Here is a 26,568-nt window from a genome sequence, read left to right as displayed (position 1 = left end):
GTGTTGTTCATTTTCAGAAACCTGATGGTCTATACCAGAGAGTGTCCAATATGGCAGCTTTAGGATCTGTGGATTTTAAGCATGGTTGGCTGGGGAATTCTGGGAACTGAAGTCCACAAGTCTTAAAGTTGCCGAAGTTGAACACCTCTAAGTCTAGACTTTCTTAGACCAGCAGTACGGAAGAGCTTTAAATAGTTCTATTTAGCACTGCAAGATAACCCTAAAGCAGGAGGGAGAAAGCACACATATATTGAATTCTAGACAAAGGTTGAGTAGAACTGTGCAAAAATTCTGAATTTGAAACTGATTTTCAGTTCCAATCTGTTGGATAGAAATTGGTGATCCAGAAGGACTATGGTTGTGACTGAAATTTTCAAGTTGTTCATGCTGTAGGCAAGTTCAGGTATACTTCCTTATCAAGAGAGCGGCTCAACTGTTAAGCATCTTGTTATCTACTATGGAGAAATAATGGAGGAAAGTCTTCATTTGAACATGGATCTTTACTTTGATTAGGAAGTTCTGGAGAGAAAAATGAAAACGCTAGGAAGCTGTGTGCAGAATAAACTTACTGAATTATTCTCATAAATTGTTTCCGGCAGACCCCATGAAACCCATATATTCCAGTTTTTTTAATACTTATATTTATGCATTCAAGGTGGGATCTGAGACAATAGATTGCAGTTTGTGTTCTTCTCACTAATATCTCATGCGCCTCTCCTGCAGCATTATTTAATAAAGAAGACAGTTTCTAAGAACCAGAATGATAAGTCACAAACATGGATTTATTTAGTTACTTATTTATTTATTTATTCATAACATTTATAGCCTGCCCGTCTTACCTCAGGTACCTGTACAAGGCAGCCTAAAAATGAAGCAGCAAGTATTTTTTGTGGGAATTCCCATTTCCCGGACCAGCCCCCTGAGGTGAGGTTTGTCCCTACTCCTATTGTCTTCCAGAGGATAGTAAAAAGTTGGCTTTCCTGGAGGGCCCTTCAAGATTAGTTATAGAACAATGAGTGCTAGAAGTAATGCTAAAGATAATAGTGTAATGTGTTATGACTGCTATAGTTGAGCTTTAATGTTATTTTTTATAAGGTTATTTAAAAAATTACCTTTAAACCCCTAGAGTACCTCTGGATTTGAAGCAGGGATAAATTGCATAGCTAAATAAATGGTGCAATCCTTAATCCATGTAAATGTATGGAAATAAGGACTTACTTAACCAGTTGTCTTTTCCAATGGAGGATGGTTCACACTCCTTATTGCTTTTTTACTCCTTATTGAATAACTTGTGAGGAGCAAGATAATAGATGCCAAGCCATAAATCTCACTTCTAGATTCCACCCCTTGTCCTGAAAAACAGGCAATGAGAACCTTATGGAGACAATTTTCTTAGATAGGTTCATGCAAATGGAACAGCTGTGGAAAATCAGCATGCTATCACACTAAAGCAAGCATTTACAGAAAGATGTATGCTGGAAAACTTGACAGGCTGTACAGTCCATATATTGTGTTACAAATAGTTTTCCTGGTTTTATATAGGTGGGAGAATGAATTAATACTAATTACGATGCTTTTGTGTAAAGCTTTGAAATGTATGCCTTTAAAAAAAACCACCAAAGTAATTCACTTTATCTCAAGACTGATCAGGGATATTATGCTAGCTTCTTCTGACAATGATGGATTGTTGTGTTCTTATTCAAGTTGGATTAATTTACAGTATTTTTCCCCCCATGCATCTTGTCTTCCTGGGCCAATGTTGGATTTAACTCAATAGTTTCATTGTATGATTTGGTTTGTGTTTTTGGTTTGATTGACTTTAATTGTAAGTGGCCTGGAAATCTACAGGAATAGGGAAATAGCCAGTGTAATGAAAATATATGTTTTTTAATCTTTGTAACACTCAGATGTTGTTGGAGAGCTGACAAAGTAAAAGAGAAGGTTTCAGTCAACTATAATAGATAGAAGAGATTGTATTCAAACTAAACCCTTTGTGGTTAAAAACTTAGCTGCTAGAGCACTACATGGGTAGTCCCAGGCTTATGATGACAATTGAGCCCAAAATTTATGTTGCTAACTGAAGAATTTGTTAGTGAGTTTTGCCCCATTTTACTACTTTTCTTGCCACATTTGTTAAGTGAATCACTGCAGTTGTTAAGTTAGTAACACGGTTGTTAAATGAATCTGGTTTGCCCATTGACTTTGCTTGTCAGAAGGTCGCAAAAGGTGATCACATGATCCCGGGACATTGCAACCATCATAAATATGAGCCAGTTGCCAAACATACAAATTTTGAACATATGACCATAGGGATGCTACAACGATCATAAATGTGAAAAATGACCATAAGTCACTTTTTTCAGCCTAACAGTCATTAAATGAATGGTTGTAAGTCAAGGACTTCCTGTATTCAGGTACAGAAATTCTATAATAAATGAACTGATACCCACTTAATAGTGATGGCAGTTTTCATAAAAGTGGGAATTACCCTATCCTGCTTTTCCATTGTCCTTCAACTATCCCTCTTTCCTCTGCTTCAGTTATTTCCTGAAATAAGAAAGTTATTTACTTTCTCACAACCTGTGTGACATCCTAGCACTCTGCAGTGTGTTGAATTTTCAGCCAGCTTGGCATTCGGTCTTTATGCATCGAGAGCTTCGGAAAGCTGTTTTCAAATTTTGCCTGTTTTTATCCCTGATGCTTTCAGAGTGCCACACAATTTTCTAGCCAGTGGTTCTAGTGATACACTGAGGAATGTTTTGGCAGTAATACAATAGTGGAAAGAATTAACACCTGCAGGAGAAAAGGCTTGAGCAATAGTGTTTGATGAGTAGCATAGAAGCATTGAGGAACAGAAAGGAAATGACACACTGGTTTCAAAGATAGTTATCCCAAATCAGTTGGTAGACATAATACTAGGGACTAACTGAATAATTAAAAGAAGAAAGTGTCTTGTGACAACTTAAAGAATAACAACTTTAATTACTTTTCAAGGTACCACATGTTTCTTCCTTATTGCCACTATAAATGAGTTACATGGGCACATACACACCCCTGAAACTATGTAATTGAAGTACTTTGGTTAATCATTTCTTGTGCGTAAAAAGTGGAGGGCTAAGGTTGGTTTATTACAGGATTCTCAATCTGCAGTATGTCAGAGGCTACCAGAACAAAGTTTTAGCACGTCTCAAGTGCCACAGAGACAGAACAAAGTAAAGTTTTTGATATTTGACATGAAAATATTACAAGACTTCTCACCCAAAGCCAAGTAATGCAGCTTTTAAGAATATGTAGGTGTTCTTTTGACATGCAATAGTTACCTATGTGTGAGTCGGGGGGGCATATAAATTTGTTTAATAAATAATAAAGATACTGTTTTGAAAAAGCATTGGGACCCAATTTTTAAAAACTTTCTGAAAATAACTAATTCAAGCAACACGTACCAGGAAAGATAGTCTCACAGTACAAAGGCTATAAAATAGAGGAACAGGACTTTGAAATATATTTTCTGCATAGGGAGCTGAAATGGAGGTTTCCTCATTGTGTTAAATATCCCTCCCTTGATAACTATAGATTTTTTTTAAAAAAAATCCTTGTCCCCACTGCTGCACTTCTGTGATTCAGAGAAGAGCAAGGAAGTAAAAGGTCAGTGTGACTGGGAGCAACTTTCACCAAATACCATTTGACTGTAAAGGCCATTTCTCATATCCTGCCAAAGCAAAACCATAAAGCACTGGTCAATCATGGTTCCCTGGTGGACATCCTTGCAGATGTCAGTGTTTGCCTGAGGTATACTTGTTTAAGTGAATAAGGATAGACTGTGTAAAATTACTCTGTCAGGGACCTCAAAAATCCATTTTATATCAGAGGATATAAATGCTGGAGCATTGGGGTCATCTCAAGAGATACCAAGTATTCGTCTTAGTACTCCTCTTTTGTGGAAGAGCTAAAGAGATGTCTCAGCTATCCATCTTAAATCACGGAGGAGTTGGCCATCAAGAACCACTGAATCCTCAGAAACGTTAAAGAGAGCTACTCAGTTTCCTCTGCATCCCTCAGTTCTGTCCATTGTGTGTACTTACCCCCAGGGTTTTTTTTCTCATAGAACGCTCAGAACGGCGTTCCGGCACCTTTTTTGGATGGAACCTTGTAGGGTAGGCAAGGCGGGTTGTATGATGTGTGTGAGTTCCGGCACCCTTTTTCTTTTACAGAAAAAGCACTGCTTACCCCTGAAGTCAACATTAGTCTATCTTAGCGCCTCTCAGCCTTGTCAATTTTAAGATGTGTGGGCTTCGATTCCCAGAATTTCTCAGCCAATATGCAGTATGTTTTTTCATTAATATGTAGCCTGGCATATTATTACCTCAGCCCATAAGGCAGGTGTGTTTGAATTCATAAAAGAGCTTATAGTAGTGTTATATTGGTTTCTGTGTTTTTGGCATCTGGCACTTCCTCATTCAGTGGGAGGAAAGAAATGAGAGTTGCTACCACACCCTAATGGAAGAAGGTGTAGTGCTCCTGGACCTCTGCTGTGACCTGTTTTGTTAGTGAGTCACTAACTAAATTGATTGGGTGGGTCCGACATTCATTTTCAAAGGGAGGAAGCAAGAGTTGCGTTCAGTCACACAGAAACTGGGAGGCTCTTGGTGTGGAAGGATCTTGTCTTTTATTCACCTGCTCTTTTCTAAAGCCAACTTCTGCTCATCTTCTCCAACCTATGGAGTCTACTTTCAGAATTGTATTGTTTTTGATGGTCGTGGCTGCATCAGCAGAAGAGGATCACTGCACATGTCCAACCAACAAACGGACACGTTGTGTCATGGAGCAAGGCAGCTGCATTTGCAAGGCTTTCGGTTCAAATCAGAAAGTGGACTGTTTAACTCTAACTTCTAAATGTCTGCTTATGAAGGCAGAGGTGAATGCCCGAGACGGCAGGAATTTCCCAAAGCCTGAAACTGGTTTTTTGGACAATGATGGACTGTATGACCCAGACTGTGAGAATAGTGGCATCTTCAAAGCCAGGCAATGCAACCATACAGATACTTGTTGGTGTGTGAACAGTGCTGGGGTCAGGAGAACAGATAAGCATGATAAAAACTTACAGTGCATTGAGCTTGTTAGAACGAGCTGGATTTTCATCGAGCTGAAGCACAAAGAACGGGAATCTCCCTTCTCCCAATCTGAAGTAGCAAGCAGTCTTCTGCGCCTCATTCAAAACCGGTACATGCTTCGTCCAAGCTTCATCCCATCTATTGAATATGATTACCCATTCATCAAAATTGACTTGAAACAGAATGCTTCGCAGAAGTCCTACACAGATGTGGATATTGCAGATGTAGCCTATTACTTTGAAAAAGACATCAAACGTGACTCCCCTTTTGCCTCTGATAATAAATTTAATATCACGGTCAAAGGAGAACCATTAGTTATTGAAAAAGTCCTCATTTACTACGTGGATGAAATCCCCCCAGAATTCTCAATGAAATTCCTGAAAGCTGGTATTGTGGCAGTGGTTGTGGTGGCTCTCTTAGCCATTTTAATTGGGATTACTGTGTTTGTGATTATGAGGAGATGGAGGACTGGAAAATATGAGAAAGTTGAGGTTAAGGAGATGGGTGAAATGCAAATAAGCCAGGTTTCGTAGATGCTGTAATTTGAAAGCAGAATTAAGATTTTGGCACTGAGGAAATGAAAAATAGATAAAATTATCCCTTGTTGTTTGAAGGGAAGGAGGTATTAATTTTTCCTTCTAAAAATAATTAAAGGTTAGGGTTAGGGTTAGTTTGTGAAATATTCCCTAATTGCAAAATGGAAAATTGAAGAAGTTTGAAGATATATTTGAAGGTTCAAAGGAAAAAAATCCTAATGTTATAAGCTGTTCCTGAAATGTTCCAGTTTCATAGTGTTTTTTAAAGAAAAGAATGTTGTTCCATAGCTACACAGTTAGCTTAATTTATCTTAGTTTCTATAACTGTTTTATGTGTATATTAAAATATTTTTCTGTGTCACTCAAGCATATATATATATATATATATATATATATATATATATATATATATATATATATATATATATATATATATATATATATGACTTATTTCTACATTTAAGATTGGCTTTCTGTTTGTTAAAGATGCTACACTTTTATTTTGTAAGTTTAATTGGCTGAAAAGATTTGCTTCTGTTTTGGATTCTGTAAGAATGCTACTTTTGTAAAGTAATACCAGCATAGCTCTTCTAATGGAATGCATCTTGTATAACAGAATGGTATCTTGAAATAAATTTTCTTAACTTTAAAATGCTGTTAAACCTAGTCCTGTGATGAGACTGGGGTGGAGAGCATGTGTCCTACAGATCTTGCTGAACTAAAATTCCCAGTGTTCCTCACTGTTGGCCATGCTAGCTGAGGCTGCTGTGGTAAGCTAGTGCAGCTCTAAAGAAAGCCAGCATCATGCAAATAAATGCTGTTTCCTTGTAACTTAGTTGTGGAAAACCCAAATCACTTCCCCCACACCTCTGCTGTTTAACAGCCAAAAGTGATTCAGCAGAGTACTTAGGAAATGACATAGTTTGCTGTTTGTTTACCAAGGCAATCTTTTAAATAAATAATGCACTCCCTCTTAGCTTTGTAACTTTGCAAAATGTAAGAACTAGCAATGCTGTCTATTTATTTTAGTTTCAAACAATCTAAAACTAGGTATTGAAAAAGAAACATACTTATTAATGGGAATGCATTTCTGCAATTAGCAATCTATAAATAACCTATTGAAATCAACCTAAATAACATTTGCAAAAAAAGGAAGGATACTTACAATTTTTTTAATTCATCTTTGTTTCACTGCAGATAGACCCAGTCTACAAATATTGATCCACTGTTTTATGTGGTGCTTCCTGCAAGTTTAGTGCTAGGCTGTGTTCAATGTGCAATGTCTAATCTTTAAGGCCAGTTCTTTGATTAACAAATGATGTAATACAATATAGGCAGAATAAAATCACAACTAAAAAAAGTGTTGCCCTACTGTAAAATAGTCAGGTTCTCAAGATTTCTCCCCTACAATAACAGGCTATTAGAATAGTTATTATGAATTTTAATAGTGATCAGAAGCTTGCACAATTGCTTTCGTCATCACATGTTATTTCCCACACAGAAATGAATCCATGTTATCATAATTGAATAAAAGCTCCAATGAAGAAGAATTTCTCTAGCATGGCTCTGTGTCATATCATCCTTTTGCTTGATTTCCAACAACTGGTAAAGGAATGGATCCACCGAGTTGCAAGTATAACTTGAAGCTGTTCCGAAAGTCTGCTCTAAATTATTCTTTCAAAGCCAAAAGTTTGGAAGTACCGTAGTAGCAATAGTTGATTCTGTCTCTGTTTATCCATATATTAAGATGGCTGAAATCTACATTTTCATAAGGCCAGGAACTTTACAGTAGTTGATATAGCCCATCTCTTACTAGACAAGATAAAGTGGCTAGACAATCTGTCGCACTATGCCATATTATTACTGTGGTGTAATGATTCTTGCTTAGCTCATTCCATGGGTGAGGGCAAGAAGGCAACTAACATCACATATGTCATGACATTGTTATACAAATGATGTAAATTACATCACCGATCTCATTTGTGTCATATGATGCAAGTGACATCATTGCTTATCAGATGATTATGGTATATGATATCAATCTAACAAATGTTGATCAAAATGATGGAGTATCACTTAAACAGTTGTATACATGCAGCTATTATTTATTTATTTATTATTTTGTCTTATTATGGCAGTAGCCATTGTGATTTATACCAGCTTAGTGATTGTGTTGCACAGTACATTAAGCTATACATCACAATTTTGCAAGACATGTACATCATGAGACATTTCCTGAGTAGGAATAAAATGATTATTTTACATAAAACATACAACACAAAAAAGGTGATTTTTCATATATTGGACTAAATGATTAAATGCAAATAAAGGATTACTGAAATAATTACAACTTGTAGAAGGTTGCGCTATCAAGATTACTAGTGGTTTTATACTACTTCTGGATCAGAGGAACATGTTCTAAAAACCATTGATATGGAACAATAGGCCAAGATTGTTTGTTTCTGGGATTCACAGATATATCTGAGTGCTTTAACAAGGATGCTTGGCAAGGTTTTATTAAGAAATAAAATAAAATAAGCTTTTCTTCTCATCCATATGAGCTCTTCTCAAGTTCTTATATTTTAGTCACTTTTTCAAACAAGTTCCATTGAAAATGGGAATTATTCTCAGGTAAAGTGTAAACAAAACTACATTTTGTTCAAATATAGCTCAAATCATCTGAACAATTCCATCAGAATCATTTTGAGCAGTCCATGTTTCAGTGAAGCAAAACTGGAAAGGTTCTAGGTTGCTTGTGTTTTGATTAATACAATGTATAATGACAGAAGAAAGTTGAAAGATTCAATGGATAAACAAGGAAGATAAATGTGATTAATCAAAACTGTAAGACAAAAGAAAAACAGAAAAAAACCCTGATAAATAGGGTAGAGAAGATGTGTATGAACCAGATGTATAGGAGACAATGAAAGCAGGACAGACCATGCAGTTTAAAAGTGCTATCAAATTTCTGTAATTAGTTAACCTCATCTGAAAATGGATAAGCTTTGGTATTTCTATGTGTGCCATTGAGAAGGAACAGACAAAACTCTGAGGTTATAAATGGGGAAGGATATTGTACTTTATATGTCAGTAATTAATCAAAGGAACACAAAGATTAATTGCAGCAAGGAACATTGTATAATATATCTGGCCATATGTCATTTTTAATTCAAAGAAAAGGCATCGCAATAACAGTTATTTAGCAAATTTTATGCCAGGGTTGACGGACCTGTGGCTCTTGGGTCCTAGCGAAAGGTACTGTTGGGAGATTAATTTTTGTCACTGTAACCTTAACAAACGAATGAGACACTTGAACCAATATGTTCCATGGTGTGTTGCTTCTAGCTTTTCTGTTGCTGACAAGGAGTGAACAGATCTAGTAAATGGTGCAATCCTATAGTAGAGGATGCCAAAAAGGCAATTTAGTTCCTCCAGAAAATGATTACTAGGAGATAGTAGATACAGGCAGTCCTCAACTTACAGCCATTTGTTTAGTGATCAATTGAAGTTACACCGGTACTAAAACAAGTGACTTATGGCTAGTCCTCACACTTATAATCGCTGCAGCATCCCCATGGTCACATAATCAAAATGTTGATGCTTGGCGACCGGCATATATTTATGAGGGTTGCAGAATCTCAAGGTCATGTAACTATCATTTGCTCTCTTTCCAGCTGGCTTCCAACAAGACGATGGGGGAAGCCAAATTCACTTAACGACCGTATGATCCACTTAGCAACTGCACTGAATCACTGAACATCAATGGCAAAAGTGGTCGTAAAATTGGGCATGATTCAGCAACAGACATTCTGGTCCTAACTGTAGTTGTAAATCGATGACTATAAGTAGTAGGCACATTTAGAAGAAAATGTACAATTAAACATTGTATATTTAGTCAATTGCCTCCAGTCCATGTAAGACTACTCTTGAAAAATATATGGCAAGGATTGTGACTGTATTTCTTCAGTTCTGAAAGATTGTCTGAGGGCTTCTGCCTCACTCCGAGGATTTCCCCAAGGAGCTAAGACACGTAACTTTAATTTTCTCTTGCAAATAGTTAGCAATTAGATCTTAAACAGTTTTAATATTGTGGATATTTTTCCTTTTTAATTTTCATCATACATCAGTGACAACTGTTGAAAAAATGGGATTGAAATACCATAAAGAGATTTCCTTGTATTGTCTGTTTTATAGGATTCTTTTTAAAATGTGTAATTACAAGTATTTTTCATAAATGAGATATATTTCAGTCAGGACAGATGACATCAATAACCAGTCATATTATAACAGCGATAAAAACAAAATAATCTATATCTTACATTTTTATTTAACCACTTCTTCAGAGAATGATTGCAATATTATAAATTGTTTCTCAATTCCCTGTTCCTTAATAGGGTTGTTAATACTATTACAACCATAATCTTTCCCATGCAGGTACAATTAGCATTTTCAAAGCCTCCCCATTGATCTGCCTCAGGGTTTTGATAAATTTCTAAGTGCTGCAAATTACCTCACTTTAATGCTGAAATTAATCTAGAAATATTACAATGGCCTATTAGGGTAGTGAGATTTGATTTTTCCAGATTTTTTTTTTAAAAATATGGCTTGGTAGCATTAGCAAAATTCCTTATGCCACAGTTTCTTCTTGTTAAGATTGTGCATGCTGGATAAGCTGACAAAGTCCTCATTTGATTTTCATGAAGGCCTTGAGTCCCTGAAGGACTAATAGACTTGGAATCCTTTCCCAGCACACTCCACATCCCGAGGAAATAATTATAAGACACAGAAGGCAGTTACTAAATGAGAGAGAGAATGAAAATGAGTTTGTAATCCTCCTTTGAGATCTTAGGTCCAGAACAGGTGACATATGCTTCCGTTATTTTTTCAGGCAGTTCTTTGGAATCAGTGTCTGTCTGAACACATATGTGTGTGTGTTTGAGAATGTGAGCAATTGGACTGGAAGACCTCCAAGGTCCTTTCAAACTAGCTATTCTATTGTTGTGGGTTACTTTAAATAACACATTAAAAAAGATACCTTAGTTTCAATTCTTTAACAAGGTGAAAAGTTCAATGTGCCAAAAGGTGGAAAAATTCTTAATGCATATGCCTCCCTTTTACCTCCCATTCTCTCTCTTTGTAGGCATAGTTACTCAATACAAAAATGTTTAAATCTCTTACTACTTTTATCAGAAAAGGCTCTTGGCAAAGGGTTTGGAAGCTTTCTTTCGAAATATAATAAATAAATGAGGGTTTGAGCTGTTCTCTTATTAAAGACTGTGATAGTGTAACATACTTCTACCGTGAAAACTATATATTTTAAAGCAGGGGTGGACAACTATGCCCCCTTTACAACCTGTGGACTTCAATTCCCAGAATTCCTGCTCCAGACACATGAAGCCACCAGCAATCCAGTCTGATTTGGAAACTTTATTTATACATGCTGTATTCATAGACCCCCTTTTGATCAGTGAAAGGGTTCAGAGTTACAATCTTCCTAATACTTTGGTCTTCTTGAACCAAGTGTCCTCTGATATTTGAGTCTTTAGCACCCATCAGTCCCACTCAGCATAATCAATGGCCTTGGTGGAGCAGTGGGCTAATGCCTTTAAGTAGCACCAGCTGCCTGCAATTAGTGCAGGTTCGAGTCCCACTAGGCTCAAGGTTGACTCAGCCTTCCATCCTTCCGAGGTAGGTAAAATGAGGACCCAGATTGTTGGGGGCAATAAGCTGACTTTGTAAAAATGCCGCTGGGGGGGGGAAGCCCTAATAAGCAGGCATATACATAGAATGAAGGCTATTGCTAAGCACATTGATTTGTGCTTCTTAGATTGTAAGCCGCCCTAAGTCTTCGGAGAAGGGCGGGATATAAATGGGATAAAAAAATAATAATATGGGAGGCATATACCAGGGATGAGCAACTATGGCCCCTTCCAACTTGTGGACTTCAATTCCCAGAACTCTCATGCTGGCTCAGGAATTCTGGAAGTGGAAGTCCACAGGTTGGAAAGGGGCCATAGTTGCCCATCCCAGCCATATACCAAGACATTTAAAGAGGTAGTCTGCCAGCTTCTGCTTTATAAGGAAGTCATGTGGTGTGCTTTTCTTTTGGTGGCAACACTCCCTGCTTATTTTAAACATGGGGGAAAAAATCTTGATGTTGCAGGCTAAGGGTGTTGGAAATCAAAAACCAATGTATTTGTAAGTTAGCATGTTAGAGAATCTCCAAGGTATTAGAAGATCTAAGGAAGTCAAGTTGTGTAACTGTACATATCCATTAGATCTACAGTATATATCCTCATCTTTCCTTCAACTCAAGACAGCACATTCAACAGTTTTTATTTATTAAACTACACAGTCATAGACTAAATACAGAAAGTTAAAAAACACATTACCCAGCAAATATAAACCTACTCATGCCTGCATTAGATATATCTGGGGAAACAATCAGATGCAAAATTTTCTAAATGTCATAGTGATGGTACAAAATTTTAGCTACAATTGTGAGACTTCCCAACCAGGGTCTTTTAGTAGGTAGCACGCGAATATCACGACAGTGGTTTCAGTAACTAGTGCACATATTATCTTCTCTAATTTTTCCCCATAATGATCATGTGACATGACTGGGCCAGGAAATACTCAGATGTTATTCAGTAAGTTTCGATGGCTCAGGGTAGATATAAACCTGGACTCCCTATACCTACACTAATCAACTAGTTGCTCACAGATCAGAGGACAGTTTCTGAGCTTTCTTTTTCATCCTCTCTTCACAATAAAGGTGTTTTCCTCATTAAAATTCAAGAACAGCCACTGCTTATAATGACTACTTACAATGTCTTTTGATCTAGCTGTCTATTTAAAGAAAAATGCACTAATAAATTTCTAATTGTATGACTACACATGCCACATTTACATATAAAGTAGCATTCATGTTTAGATTTAGTAAAGTTATCCTATAATTATCTATGTTACAATTGGTGACTAGCTTGGAATTGTAATATATAGGTTTGCCAATCAAGGTTTTTTTAAAAAAATAAACCTAGTGTGCAAAATTATTTAAACTGACAGATTTAAATAATTTGATTTGATTGTAAGCTGCCCAGAGTTATCTTGAGGTAAGATGGCAGTCTATAAATTTTATAAATAAATAATAAATCCCATTAGGTATATGCCCACAGGTGATGTAGGATCCCAGGGGATTCCAATTTTTATCAAGATGGCCAAATAAATCACATTTTACTACAGGTTTCCTGATTGTACAAAAGTATAAACAGCTTGTCATGGGAAACAAGACTTTTTTCTTGCTATCCTAGCTATTGTAAGTCAAAACAAAAAGTAAGTGATGATTTTAGAAACTGGACACTGAAGAGATTTTAAGCAGAAAAAAACCACCCCAAGCCATTGGTCTGATTAGGTCTTTTTATATACCTATAAAATGGTATATAAGATATTAGCCATGAAATTAAAAGACACTTTGCTCCTGGGGAGCAAAGCCATGGCAAATCTAGACAGCACACTAAAAAGCAGAGACATCACCCTGCCAACAAAAGTGCGTATAGTCAAGGCTATGGTCTTCCCAGTTGCAATGTATGGCTGCGAAAGTTGGACCATAAGAAAGGCTGAGTGCCAAAGAATTGAGGCATTTGAACTATGGTGCTGGAGAAGACTCCTGGGAGTGATCAAACTGGTCAGTCCTAGAGGAGATCAACCCTGACTGCTCCTGAAGTTGAAACTCAAATACTTTGGCCACCTAATGAGAAGGAAGGACTCACTGGAGAAGAGCCTAATGCTGGGAAAGGTTGAGGGCAAGAGAAGAAGGGGACAACAGAGAATGAGGTGGCTGGATGGAGTCACTGAAGCAGTAGGCGTGAGCTTAAATGGACTTAAATGGATGGAAGAGGACAGGAAGGCCTGGAGAAAGGTTGTCCATGGGGTCGCGATGGGTCGGACAAGACTTCGCAACTAACAACAATATACTTTGGAGGGATGACTGTTTGAAATGTTCCTCCAGATTCTATTCCTTTATTCATAATAAAACTGTTTCCTACATGTTGCCTGTTTTCAATTGTAAAGGTAAGTTTAGAAAGTAATACAGTACTGAAATACTGATCTTAAAAAACAGCCTCTTTAGGCAAGGTGCACATTATTTCTCACCTCTGGTTGTCATTTCTTATTTTACTTATGCTCTTATACTTTTCTCAACTTGACAATTTTATTGGTCCTAATAAAGATTATCCAACTAAGGACTAAAGATTTAGAAAAAAAAACTCCACGCACACAGAAACATAGTGTTTTATTTATTTCTCTTGGGGGGGGGGCGGACGGACACACACACAAACAAACACACAAACACACACACACACAGACGGGCGGGCTTCTGATGGGTGAGCAGCATGCAGTTTTACTATAAACGCAACAAGATGGAAAGTTTTCTCATTAAAATTCAGTTAAATCATAATTGTTTTATGATTACCGGAACAAGACGAGGATGCTTGTGCCACCTTGCTGTTGCTTGGGGGGGGGGGGAACATAGCACCACCCTTTCGATGCAGAAAAGGGCACAGCATTTGTGAAAGAAAGGAATAAAATAAAAATGCTGCAATAGCAAAACAGGTCGGCAACGACGGGCATTTCCAGGGCCAGGCAGCTCTGCCCTGGCAATAAATTAAGCAAGAAGGTGCAGTGACCAGCCCTGGTATGCCCAAGTAACCAAGGAGGGCTCTCACCCAGCTTTGCGGCCGTCCCTCCTGGGCATCACTTGCCCACCGCAGCCACCGCGGCGTTCGGAACCAGCGTGCGAGTCAACAGGCCTTCCCTGCGACGCTCCGCCCTCAATCCCGGAAGGGAAACCAAGCGAGGGGGCGGCTTGGGCCTAGAGCGCAGCCAAAGCCCTTGAGCGGGAAAAGACAGACGGAGGGTGCGGCTGGGGGTAAGGGGGGGTTTGGGCTCCGAGAAAACCGCCTTTTTCTGGAGTCGAGCGGGTTGTAAAGAGACACATCCCGCGGTCGCAAGCCATCCTTTCTTCTCGCCCTCTTGCCCGCTTCTAACTTCCCTCGCTTTCGGGGAAGGCAAAACTTGGAGAAGGACGAGCTGTATAACTTTCGGCCCCTCCTACCCAACCTGGGACGTCTGCTCTCAGCCGTTCCCCGGCCGGATGGCTCCATTCCCACGTTGGTGGTAGGTGCCGAGTCCGTATGGGCGCCAGCGCTGCACGAGTTCTTCCTCTGTCTTCCTTTGGGTTTCTACGTCTCATAAAGCAGCCTTCTCTAGCGAGCGGCTCCTTAGCATCTGTTGGACTACCTGCCCCATCATTTCCTGCAGTTCCTGTTTGGGATAGCGGGTGGTGTAGTCAGCATTCCTGGAGGGAAATGGGTCAAGGCAGGCTAACATATTAGACCAGATTCCAAAATATGTTATGGTTACCATTTTTAACAGCACAGAACATTAGTTCTATGGGGTCCTTGGAGTTGTCTGAGCTTGGTGGTTTTATTTATTTGTTTTATTTATTTTTGTACCGTCCTTACAAGGTGACTCTGGGCGGCTTACAAGCTATAAAACAAGTAACAAATAGTTAAAAGATTAAAACAACACAAAGCTAAAATATTATTAAGATATACTAAAATCGAACTAAGAGCTAAGAGAGGGGTGGGACAGGGCTGAGGTCTTCTTACCCCCAGGCTAGCTGGCAAAGCCAGATATTTCATTACCCGGTTATTGCACTGATGATGTTACCTAGCTGGGTAATGAAACGTCTGCAAGAAAACCACCAAGATCAGAGCGTACCAAGGACCCCACGGATCAACTCTGAGCTACAAATATTCTCTTCTATTGGTAACATTAGCTCTGTCTGATGTAAAAACAGACTGTGGAAATATTTTTGCATGGATGTTGCAAGAAAGTTGAAGAACCAGAAGGGCAAGCATACATGGTATTCCCCCTTTACAGTTTGGAGGTGCATGATTTGGTTCTTTGGTTGTATAATCTGTGCTGGAGAATATGTGGGTATTTGTTGTCCACACTGGGTTTGGAATCTCAAAATGCAGATGTGGAAGTTCAGCAAGGTGATTCTTTTAATCATAGGTTCTCCTGGAAATATGATAGGAGTACTTGTTTTAATTCTCAGTTGGTTTAATGGGTGACTTACTATATTGGCATGGAGTCTAGATGAATGTATTATATGTTTTTGCCTCCCAGAGACATTTTCCACAATTGGAAAAAAGAAACTTGATTAGGCAGTGCCTGATTGTCATTTTGCTCACTCGGCTAACCCTCCCCACCATCTTTTGACATCAGGCTATCTGTATTTTCCCACGTTTCTAAGCATTTTTCTTAGCTAAAGTGCATTTTGAATATTGCCTCCTTTCTTTTGATATGAGTGGGAGTGTTCTTTGAATTACAGACAGCCTTGCTACACTTTAATGATCTATATAAATATCAGAACATTGTAAGGGTTTCATGGAATATTATATTCATTATATTTATAGTTGTGTTTCATGAGATAGTAAAATATCTCATTCCTGTGTAGGTGGTGAATGAATGTTGGAGCAGAGAAATTGTAACTTATGTAGCAACGAGTTTAAGGCTTCTCTGACCAAGTCAACTGATTATTATTCTAAGCCAGAATTTCATTATCCATGATTTATTAAGCCATCTATTTTACCTTCACCTATTGCAGAAACTTACTGCAGTAGCATGATTCATGCATGAATCAAAATCAAGCCAATTGAGTTGTATGACTTCAGGTTTAGCAGAAAATACAAACCCATAAAAGGTATGAAATTAAACTTTCTTGAAATCCCTAGTATTTTATCTTTTATCTTTCTCCTGTAATTTGTTTGTCTATTTGCTGCCACCCACTTTCTCCTTCTCTAAAACTCTGCTCTAATTTCTCTTTCACTATTTCAGTCTTGCTTCCTGTTTCCAAAGTTCTGCTTTATTTATTAACTGTCGCCATTTTTAATTGTGTTTATATGCTCTCCCAAGGGATTAGCGGTTTTGAAATACTGTACTAAAATAATGGAACAAAATCTAAAGCTACAAAGGTTGAAATCTAGTTATGTCATACTGTTGCATGACATAAGAGGGACAGGAGTGCAATTCTTCTTTCATTTTAGTTGTTGCATGCTACTAAAGTCTGCTTTCTGTGTCTGTATGTGGTGAATAACAAGGAGTGGTTCTGCCACACAAGCAGAGATCTAGTCATGGCTGTGTTGAAAGTTATGAAAAATTAACTCAGACCAGCTGGTGATTCAACATCATAAGTTTCCTTCTTTGGCCTTCTTTGCTTGTTCTTGGTCCCTGAATCAGGTTGGACCACAAGTATACCTAACATGATTTATCCTAGAGCAACTTTTATGAATGAAAAATTCTGTCAAGCACATTCTCCAGGTTTACATGCTGGTTTCTAGGAATAAACCCTGGGTCTGGTCCTTCTCTTTTCATACTTCTTGTTTGGGACCGTGTTAGTGTTTTATTTATTTGTTTGTTTAATTTGTATGGATGCCCATCTCAGCAAGTGACTGATTTGAATTAAGCCTTGTATTAAGCTATGTGTCCAAATGGTGGAATTCTGGCTTAATGTTGACTTATAAAAAGTGTAGATTTGGTTTGTCAAATTATTATTTGGAAACTAGTTAAAAATTAAGCAGTGGACTTTTATTTCCTGTCTTCATAAACAAGATTTATGATTGTCCAAAGCCAGGCAGTGTTTTATCATGTAGCACTCAGGGTAGGTCTGTCAATTTTACATGAATTAATTGATTTGTTTTCCCTATTTGTATCACATGCTTATAAATTCATTCTTTTGTAACATTACATTTTGATTATCTTCATTTAGACATCAAAACTCAACGGCAGAGAGATGGCTTTCTTTGGTGGCTCAAGAAACTGTATTTTAATTCAGTTGGCATCTTCAATTAATTGGGGAAAATGCATTAATCCTTATACATTTTCCAGTAAAACTTTAAATGGAGCCCAGCATCAATTGACAAAGTGCCAAGCATGGAATAAAAAGAACAGCATTAGATTTTATTTGTGGAATGACAATTCCAGAAACTGTGCAAACATCATGAATAGAACTTATAGATGGCTTCCAGATCCTAAAGATGTAGAAATATGTAGAAGTAAATGCAGCTATTTTAGAAGGCCTTGTATTCTCACTCAGCAAAAGGCAAGGAGAAAAGATGTATTATTTGGAGCTAATGTGCCTCAGAAATTACAAGATGTTGCTACTCAGAACATCCAAATCTTCAGATGCTTTCATGGATCATCCATACTGAAAGCTGCTCCAGCTCCACTCTTACTGATGATCTTGAAACCAGTGCAGAAGCTTTTTGCTATCATCCTTGGGAGGTAACTAATCAATATTGTCCTGCTCAAAGAGAATGTAACAGTCTTTCTTTAAAAAAGTAGGCATAATTTCTTGTAAATTTTGTGGGGTGTTTACAAAGGAGCAGTTTTGATAAAAGCTTATAGAATGCAAGAAAATATTGAGTTTCTTGTAGCTCTTTTAAAGTTACTGATGTAGCTCATCATATGGTAGCATTTTCGTCTTGGGTAAAAAGCAGAAGAAAACAGCCTGCTGCATTCCACTTTTTAAGCTAAAGAGAGCACTACACCACCTCCTTAACCTTGTTCAGTGCCCATTTGAACTTACAACAGCACTGAAAATACAACCAGTCCTTGAAGTTGAGACCTCCCTCTATTCATGGGATTGTGATTTGGGCATTGGCAACTGCTGCATATGTCTGACAGTCGCAGAGTGGCATGGTTACGTGATTGGCATTTGCAGCCTTCATAGCCAGCTTCTGATAAGCAAAGTCAATGAAGTAGGAAGTCATAAGTTGTAGCTATGTGCACCTAACCACCGCACCACTTAATGACAGAGTTGCCGGCCCCTACTGTGAAGGTAAGTGTATAGGAATCTAGTGTTTGTACGCTAGCAAAAGTAACAGACTAGTTCTCTGGCACTTTTCCAGTCAGTGATATGGACAGTGTCTCATGGCCCAGGAGGCAGATAAATGCTAGTATAGAAGCTGAAAGGAATGAAAGGATTTATGCTTCTCACTCAATGCTACTTGGGATCAGTCAATTGTTGGGTCTACATCAGTCATACGTAGCATCTTGATTGCTAGGAATTTGAGATATAAAATGAGTTCCCAGTTTGTTCTGTAGAATCCAACTTGGATTTCCAGAAATTCGAGCCAGTTTCTTCACTTGGTTTTATAGGAGTTTCTGTCATGCATTGAATATGGTGCATTATTTGTTAGTTTGGAGAAAAATACATAGAAATACTACATGTACATTCTAAATATTTAAAATTCCAACCAGTTTGTGGCTTAAATATAGATTATTCTACTTTTGATAATTGGTATGTCTTGCAGACTCTAGGATTACATCTTGCATTAAACCGTAGTGTGGCTTGTTTAATTGACTCAAGGTTCAGTGCAAACCTTAAATTGTTTATTTAGTTGGATATGTTTAAATCATAGTTAAGTATGAAATAAACACTTATTTTACTAGTGCAAATTACACAAGAAAATGTTTCTTCGTATTACATGTAAGTAGTTGAAGTGGCTAAATGCATCTGAATCTTTTATTACAAATAATATCCTTAAAATATGATAAAATAAATATTTATTATTTTACAGAGACTCAAGGATTTTACCAATTTGTAAAGCTTGTTTTGCAGTTCTTAGGTGGAATTGGCAGGATATTGATTTATTGTGCTGTAGTAAGAAACAATTGTACTTTATTATTATTTTTTTTTACTTTGACTTCATAACAGCCAAGTTAGTTGCAAACCTCTCATCTGGATATAATCTGTACCCAAGATTATATACTATATCAGTTGCTTGAAAATTGTAATATTTGTGTCTTCTAGGAGCATAAGAAAATGGTGGCATGCACTTCCTCCAAACAAGAAGGAGTTATTTAAAGAAGCTGTGAGAAGAAATAAATGGAAGATAGCCCTTGGAATTTCTAGCTTTGGAGTTGTATTTATCCTTTTTTATTTTACGCATTTGGAGGAGACACCAATAACTGGACGCACTCGGCTTGCAGTATTTCACAAGGATCAGTTTGCAGAGATGACGGAAATTGAGTATAACATGGTAGGTAATTACTGAGGTAAACAAAACCTTTGTTTCTTGTTTTTTTAAACCGCCTTTTTTTTGTCAAAGTGCTATAATGTATGAAGTAGATTGAGTTCATCCCTTTATTGTGGTATTCTGACTTAGTGATTTGCCTGTAGCCGTTACAATTTATAATCTCATAGACATTGTTATATTACAACAGCTATTCTCTCCCATTACTTGTTACCTTCTGGGAGGGGACTTTGTGGTATCCAAAGCAGAGCATCCAGATTCAGTCACAGTTTTGTTCCATACAATATCAGCCTTGTGAACTCTCAAGCTTCTGCTTTCCGCTATGTGTTCAAGATGGGCAGTGATTAATATTTATATGTATTTATATGTATTTATATGTAAGGCTGTAGTTATATACGTATGTATGTATATAGTATGTCTATATGTGTGTTATGTATGTGTACAGTTTTGAAAGCAGGCAACAGAATTTCATTTTTAATGTGTGCCAGTGTGCCCACAGTAAAGGATGACAATAAACGTTATCTATCTATCATTATTGCTGACTAGAAATAATGATAATTCTTTAATGTCCGAAAAGACATATGCCCCTTTTCTAGAGAAAATATATCTTTGCAGATATCCGATTGGATATCAAAATAAGGGCTGGTAGAAATTAAGGGTATTCTTTGGCTAGTATCTCTGCCCTTCTTGGCTTGTGAAAGTGGCCCAGGGCGTGTCGTGTGGGTGGGTTCTAGCAGTGGTGAATTCTTTCAGTGGGGGAAGGCTGTTCCTTTGCATCTTAAGAAGGTTTTGGTGCACCCCCTCCTTAAAAAGCCATCACTGGACCCCCATGATGCTGGACAAACTTTCATCCTGTATCCATCCTCCCCCTTTTGAGGAAGGCGATTGAGAAGGTGGTTATGCAGCAACTTCAGAGGACTTGGGTGATTTATCTGCATTTTTTCCCCAGTCAGAATTTAGAGCTGCGTATAGTATGGAAGCAGCATTGCTTGTGCTTTTGGGTGATCTGTGGCATGGGTGGGATGGTGACTTTGTGTCCATCGTTGCCTTACTTGATTGCCTGGTGGCTTTCAATACCATCAACCCTGGGTTCCTAGACCTACTCAGAGATTGGGGGTGGGTGGCTTGGTGTTATTCTGGTTCACCTCTTTTCTGCAGGGTTGGTTCCAGTCAATGATGGTTGCAGAGGAGAGATTCCGCCCTCAGTGTCTGCTGTGTGGGATGCCACAGGGGTCAGTGCTCTTCCCTCTCCAATTTAACATCTACATGAGTTTCCTGGATGAGCTTATCCATCGCCAGGCAGTGAGGTATCATCAGTATGCTGATGACACTCGGTTGGCTTGATACTGATGAATAAAAATAAGTTCAATATCTGCAAAAAGTGTATTTAGACCTCTGCGAATCAGCTCTGGTTTAATTTTGATGGTGATTCCAAGAGGGTATATGATTCAGATATGTGGTTTGTTGGTGAACTTTCTTGATTTCAGCTATCTTGAAAAAAAAGTTCATCATAGACTATAAAACCCTGTTTTTTTTTTAAATAGAATGCTGTGAAAATAGCAGGATTCACCAACCCTTCTGAACAAACTTTGTTATGTAACCTTGACATTTTAAAATATGCACCTTGTACCTGTTGTGAGGCAGAGATAGCAAAGATAGCAGAAAGACAGCATAGCAGCAGCCACGTTCTCCAGCAAAGGGCGTAATTTACGCTAAACCAATGCAGAAATCATCCTGCACAGAAACTGTTGGGGGGGGGGGAAAGCTCTTCTGGGACACCAAGCTTAATATAAGATACACCCCTGTCTTAGCCTTGTGGGTGGGTGTTTTGCTGTCTCCGATCACTGGGTTTTCAAAATGCCAGGGAAGTTGGTGTGGCTGTTTGACAAGTTTGAGCCACTCCTAAGGAAGATTTCTTCATCTCTGGCTTCAGTGGAATGTCAGACTGGGCCGGGTATACTGACAGACTTTGGCCTTTCCTGGGCAAGACTTAGAAGAAAAACCTCTGACTTGAGTCAGGAAATTGTAGTGTTGCTGCCTCTGATTACTAAGCTTCATAAGGTGCCAGGAGCATTGGCAAGGTTGGCTGCTACATTTCTAGCAAAACCTGGTTATGTCAGGATTGTGGCTTGCCTCATATGTTAAGTAGTTAGCTCTCCGGAACTGTCGCCTCTGGATCTCAGTACAATGGAGAGATACAATGCCACAAAGCTACTCAGGGCAGGGGAAAAAGTAACCCCGGTAATTTTGTCTCCGTCTGTTCATTTACCTTGGCTTACACTCAGTTACTGTCCAGAGGCTTAAACTTGACTGATCAAAAAGAATTTAAAAGTAAGGTTTGATCCAAGAGTGTACTGGATAGGTCAAAATGCTGAAAGCTGAACTGAGCTTCCTGTTGTGGAAGCAACACAGCTTCTTGTTGTTTGGGGAGAAATTGTTACATGATACCCTTGAGGCAAGACACCATTTTTTATGTGTTGCAGAAGTCAAAGGGTATAGGAGGTAGTTGGAAGAAAAGTATTATTTGCAGCAAGAATTCTCCTTTCTTCTGCTTATCTGTCTTGGTTACCCTGCAGGATCTGAGTGGCATTTATCTGCATATATGATGACTGCCTTCTGTGTGGTGAAGGCTTCAGTTGATAATAGAAGTGGAAGGAAGAGAAAATGAAGAGAATGAGAGGAACAAAGAATATTTAAAGCATCAAAGGAGAAGCTGCTTTATAATGGCACTTGAATGCAACAGTGGTTTCTGATTTTTTAGCATTTCCTGACAGGGTTTTATAATGAGAACAATTGTTCCACCTTCATTATTAAGCCGATCCAGTGGGAAGGGTATGGAGCTGAATTGTAGCTACCATAAGGGTGTATTTCAGACATGTCAAACACAAGGCCCGGGGGCCAGATCCGGGCCGCCAAGTGGTTTCATGCGACCCGCGAAGCCATCCTGGAAACAGTGAGGGAACAGCCCCCACTGCCTTGGCCCTGGCCCAGAGACCCTCCTCCTGCCAGAGACCCTCAGATCTGTCCCACTCCTGCCCAGGCCCCCATAGGCACCCTTGATGCGAACGATGTAGAGCTGACCATGCCCACCCAGTAGGACATACGCACTTTAGCCACGCCCACCCAGTAGGCCACACCCACCTAGGCAACACCCACCTGGCCCCCTGAGTTTGATGATGCGGCCCTCAATGAAACTGAGTTTGACACCCCTGGTGTATTTCCTTTTGATTTCAAAGATTGTTCATAGGTTACATTTGATGGAGATTGTGGGGAGGGGGACATGGTGTGGCTAAGTGATGTAAACAGGCATTGCAGTCTCATTAAACAAGTCCTACCCATTATCTGATACATTGTGATGAAATCTGTTAGGGTTTCTAATTATTATTATTATTATTACTAATCTTGGCAACTTTAAGACTTGTGGACTTCTACTGTCGTGCGGGCGGGGGAATTCCGGGAGTTGACATCCACAAGTTGCCAAGGTTGCACATCCCTGATGTGGACACTACGCTGTAAGCTTTACTTTCTTTTACCAAGGTAAAAAAAAAAAAATCCGCATAAAAGCCCTCTATTCAATTTCCTAAACTTTATCTCAGGCAGACTGTGGCACGAGGGATAGCGTTTTTCTTCTGATTAATATTCTTTCATGTGTTTATTAAGTGGCCTCCATAGATATTCATATAGAGTTGCAGCTTGAGTCATTTGAGACAACTAATCTACTGTGCTTTTTCCCCCCCTTCCCTTTTCCCCACCCACCTTCTTTTTTAACTATTTCAGTGGATGCTACAATTTAAGAATAAAATATTGCCAGAAAAAGACCCTCGTTACCAGGTGGTCAAGAAAGTTGTCACTCATTTAACTGAAAGCAACAAGGACATTCCAGGATTCTCTGAATTTACTTGGACTATCCATGTGGTAGAAGAGCCTAACATGAATGCATTTGCACTTCCAGTAAGTAATAACTGAAAAGATGGCGCATAATTGAGAGAGAGAGAGGGAGAGAGAAGAAAACACCTAATTGCTTTCTTTAAATGGTTATTTTATCCTTTTGCCTACAGAACGGACAAGTGTTTGTTTTCACTGGTTTGCTAAGTGCCGTGTCAGATGTCAATCAGCTTTCATTCATTTTGGGACATGAAATTGCTCATGTTATTCTGGGACATGCCGTAAGTTTTGTTTTGTTGTGTGTTTTTTTTAAAAAAGAAATGTTAACCTAAAAATTGTCCCACTAGGATAAATCTAACTGCCATAGTGGAGACTGTCATATTTTCTGCAATGCAGTGGGATAGACTGATAATTTTGCACTAAGAAACTGGGTTAGTCTTAATCATCTAGTGATTAATCACTTACCAGGAGTTCACAATAGACAATGTGCAAAATGTTTCAAGGTTAAAACACTCACTTTTTGAATTTGAAGCCATTGTTGAAAGTGAATTATAGGTAATATGGCTTCTAGGGAGAATATGAGAAGAGAGCAAGTGTCTTCCTACTTGGTAAGCTTTCTGAATGCATTTGAGTGGCCACTGTGACATAAAATGTTCGTGTTAGATAGACTGTTGGCCTGATTCAGCAGAGATATTCATGTTCTTTTTTTTTTTATTGAAGAGTTTTAAAATACAGTTTTCCTTTAAGAATCCCCCCTTCCCCCTCCCTCCTCCCCCCTCCCTACCTCCCCCCTCCCCCCCTCCCCCCCCCCCGACTTCCCAGAGCTAAATACAAGGTATATATATAAAAAGCAATCATAAACAATCATATACTAACAATTATAAACTCTAAAATCCATCACTCTCTAGCTTATATAAGATAAAACAAATAATCATAATATTGAATATGTATAAAAAAAAAACTAAGATAATAAAGAAAAAAAACACGAAAGAAGACTTATTCAAATGCTACATAAAACTTCTTAACCCTATACTTGTTCTGGATAAAATCAATCCATTTTCTCCATTCCATAATATAGCGTTCTTGCGAATGATCTTTCAAATAGGCCGAAATCTTCGCCATCTCTGCCAGGTCGGAAACCTTTAAAGTCCACTCCTCTATGGTCGGCAATTCCTCTTTCTTCCAGTATTGGCCTATCAAAAGTCTTGCCGCCGTAATTAAGTTCAACATCAACTTGGTGTCCACAACTGTGGCATCTGTAATTATTCCCAACAAAAAAAATTGCGGACAAAACTTTAACCTCTGTTTAAAAATCTTCTGCATATTCCACCAGACTTTTATCCAAAAAGCCTTAACCTTTTTACAAGTCCACCATATGTGAAAATATGTTGCATCTTCATCACCGCACCTCCAACATTTAGGCTGATAATTCGGATACATACTTGCAAGCTTTTTGGGATCTAAATGCCATCTATAAAACATTTTGTAAAAATTCTCTCTTAAATTTTGAGCTTGTGTAAATTTTACGTTCCTCACCCAAATCTTTTCCCACGTGTCCATTGTGATGACTTCCTGGATATTTTGGGCCCATTTTATCATACAATCCTTAACAAGCTCTGTTTCTGAGTCAATCTCTATCAATGCAAGATATATCCGTTTAATATGTGCTGGTCCCTGATTCCTAATTTGCTTTATCAAATTTTCATCAATCATTGTAAATCCATTTTTCTGGTCTTCTTTCCACCTGGCCCGTAACTGAGTATATTGAAACCAATTTTGAACAACCTTCTCTTCTCGCAAGAGGCTATATGATTTCAAACACCAAACATTTCTTTCCAAACTGAGAATCTCCTTATACGTAGTCAAATCATGTTTGAAGCCAGCATGTATATTTTCTATTGCGTGTTTTGGGATTGCCCACAATGGTATCTTGCAACTTAACTTATGTCTGTACTTCTTCCAAACTCTCAGCAATGCCTGTCTTAAAATATGCACCCTAAACACGTTGTCTACCTTCTTATCATACAACAAATATGCATGCCAGCCAAACAACAAATCGTGGCCCTCAAGATTTAATAACCTCTCTTGCGTCAAATTAATCCAGTCACTTATTCCTACTAATGCAGCAGCTTCATAATATAATTTAAAATTAGGCAATTTAAGGCCACCTCTCTCACGAGTATCCTGCATAATCTTAAGTTTAACTCGTGGTTTTTTCCCTGCCCACACAAATTTATTGATACCTCGCTGCCATTCCTCCAGATTAGAATCTTTCTTAAGAATCGGTATCATTTGAAATAAAAATAAAAATTTAGGCAGAACATTCATTTTTACTGCTGCAATCCGTCCCAACAAAGACAACTGCAATTTTTTCCAACTCTCCAATTCTTTTTGAATTTTCCCCCATAATTTTTCATAATTATTTTTATATAGCTTTGTATTAGAGGGCGACAAAATCACCCCCAAATATTTAACCCTTTTAACAATCTCAAATCCAGTTAATCCTTCTAAAAGGGCCTTTTGCGATGTTGTCATATTTTTGGCCAAAATTTTTGTTTTTTGTACATTAACCTTAAATCCAGAAACCTTCCCATATTGTGTTATTATCTCCATCAGGTCCACAACAGAGTTCTCTGGCTGGGTCACTGTAACAACCAGATCGTCTGCGAATGCTCTCAATCTGTAGTCCTGATCTCCAATTTGAATCCCCTTAATTTTTTCCGAATTCCGAATTTTAACCAATAATATCTCTAATGTTAACACAAATAACAAGGGCGATAACGGACACCCTTGCCTTGTGCCCTTCTCAATATTACATGCTTCTCTCAAGCTATTATTAACTATAATTCGGGCAGTTTGTTTTTGATATAATGCCCTAATCGGTTGTAAAAAAATTTCCCCAAAATCCATTTTATCTAAAACTTTCAACAAAAA

The 26,568-nt window shown here is 38.2% G+C and overlaps 3 protein-coding genes across 4 annotated transcripts in view; all 3 read left to right on the top strand.

Moving 5' to 3' along the window:
• MYSM1 (Myb like, SWIRM and MPN domains 1) overlaps positions 1 to 9,826 on the top strand; it is a 34,602-nt gene extending 24,776 nt beyond the window's left edge. The window contains exons 21-22 of the transcript XR_014026028.1: positions 7,149 to 7,280; positions 9,322 to 9,826. The gene's annotated coding sequence lies outside the window, so the exon portion shown is untranslated. The remainder of the gene's footprint in view (positions 1 to 7,148; positions 7,281 to 9,321) is intronic.
• Positions 1,533 to 6,010, top strand: TACSTD2 (tumor associated calcium signal transducer 2). The gene has a single exon (XM_081324639.1). It carries the CDS (start codon positions 4,718 to 4,720, stop codon positions 5,642 to 5,644), a length of 927 nt encoding a protein of 308 aa, XP_081180765.1. The 5' UTR covers positions 1,533 to 4,717; the 3' UTR covers positions 5,645 to 6,010.
• Positions 9,827 to 14,020: 4,194 nt separating the features above from the next.
• OMA1 (OMA1 zinc metallopeptidase) overlaps positions 14,021 to 26,568 on the top strand; it is a 36,679-nt gene continuing 24,131 nt past the window's right edge. The window contains exons 1-5 of one of the 2 annotated variants that reach the window (XM_081323955.1): positions 14,021 to 14,821; positions 17,481 to 17,995; positions 19,527 to 19,755; positions 23,527 to 23,700; positions 23,808 to 23,915. In XM_081323955.1, the coding sequence (XP_081180081.1) occupies positions 17,505 to 17,995; positions 19,527 to 19,755; positions 23,527 to 23,700; positions 23,808 to 23,915 (1,002 nt within the window). In that variant the 5' untranslated portion in view covers positions 14,021 to 14,821; positions 17,481 to 17,504. The remainder of the gene's footprint in view (positions 14,822 to 17,480; positions 17,996 to 19,526; positions 19,756 to 23,526; positions 23,701 to 23,807; positions 23,916 to 26,568) is intronic. The other variant, XM_081323954.1, reaches the window with a different exon arrangement.

This window comes from Vipera berus (genome assembly GCF_964194415.1).
Source record: "Vipera berus genome assembly, chromosome: 3".
In the NCBI taxonomy this organism is placed as follows: Eukaryota; Metazoa; Chordata; class Lepidosauria; order Squamata; family Viperidae; genus Vipera; species Vipera berus.
Note: the sequence above shows the minus strand (reverse complement) of the source record. Positions and strands in the feature narration are given on the sequence as shown.

Coding starts and splice junctions, on each gene's coding strand:
- TACSTD2 (XM_081324639.1), top strand. CDS start 4,718: ATGGAGTCTACTTTCAGAATTGTATTGTTTTTGATGGTCGTGGCTGCA.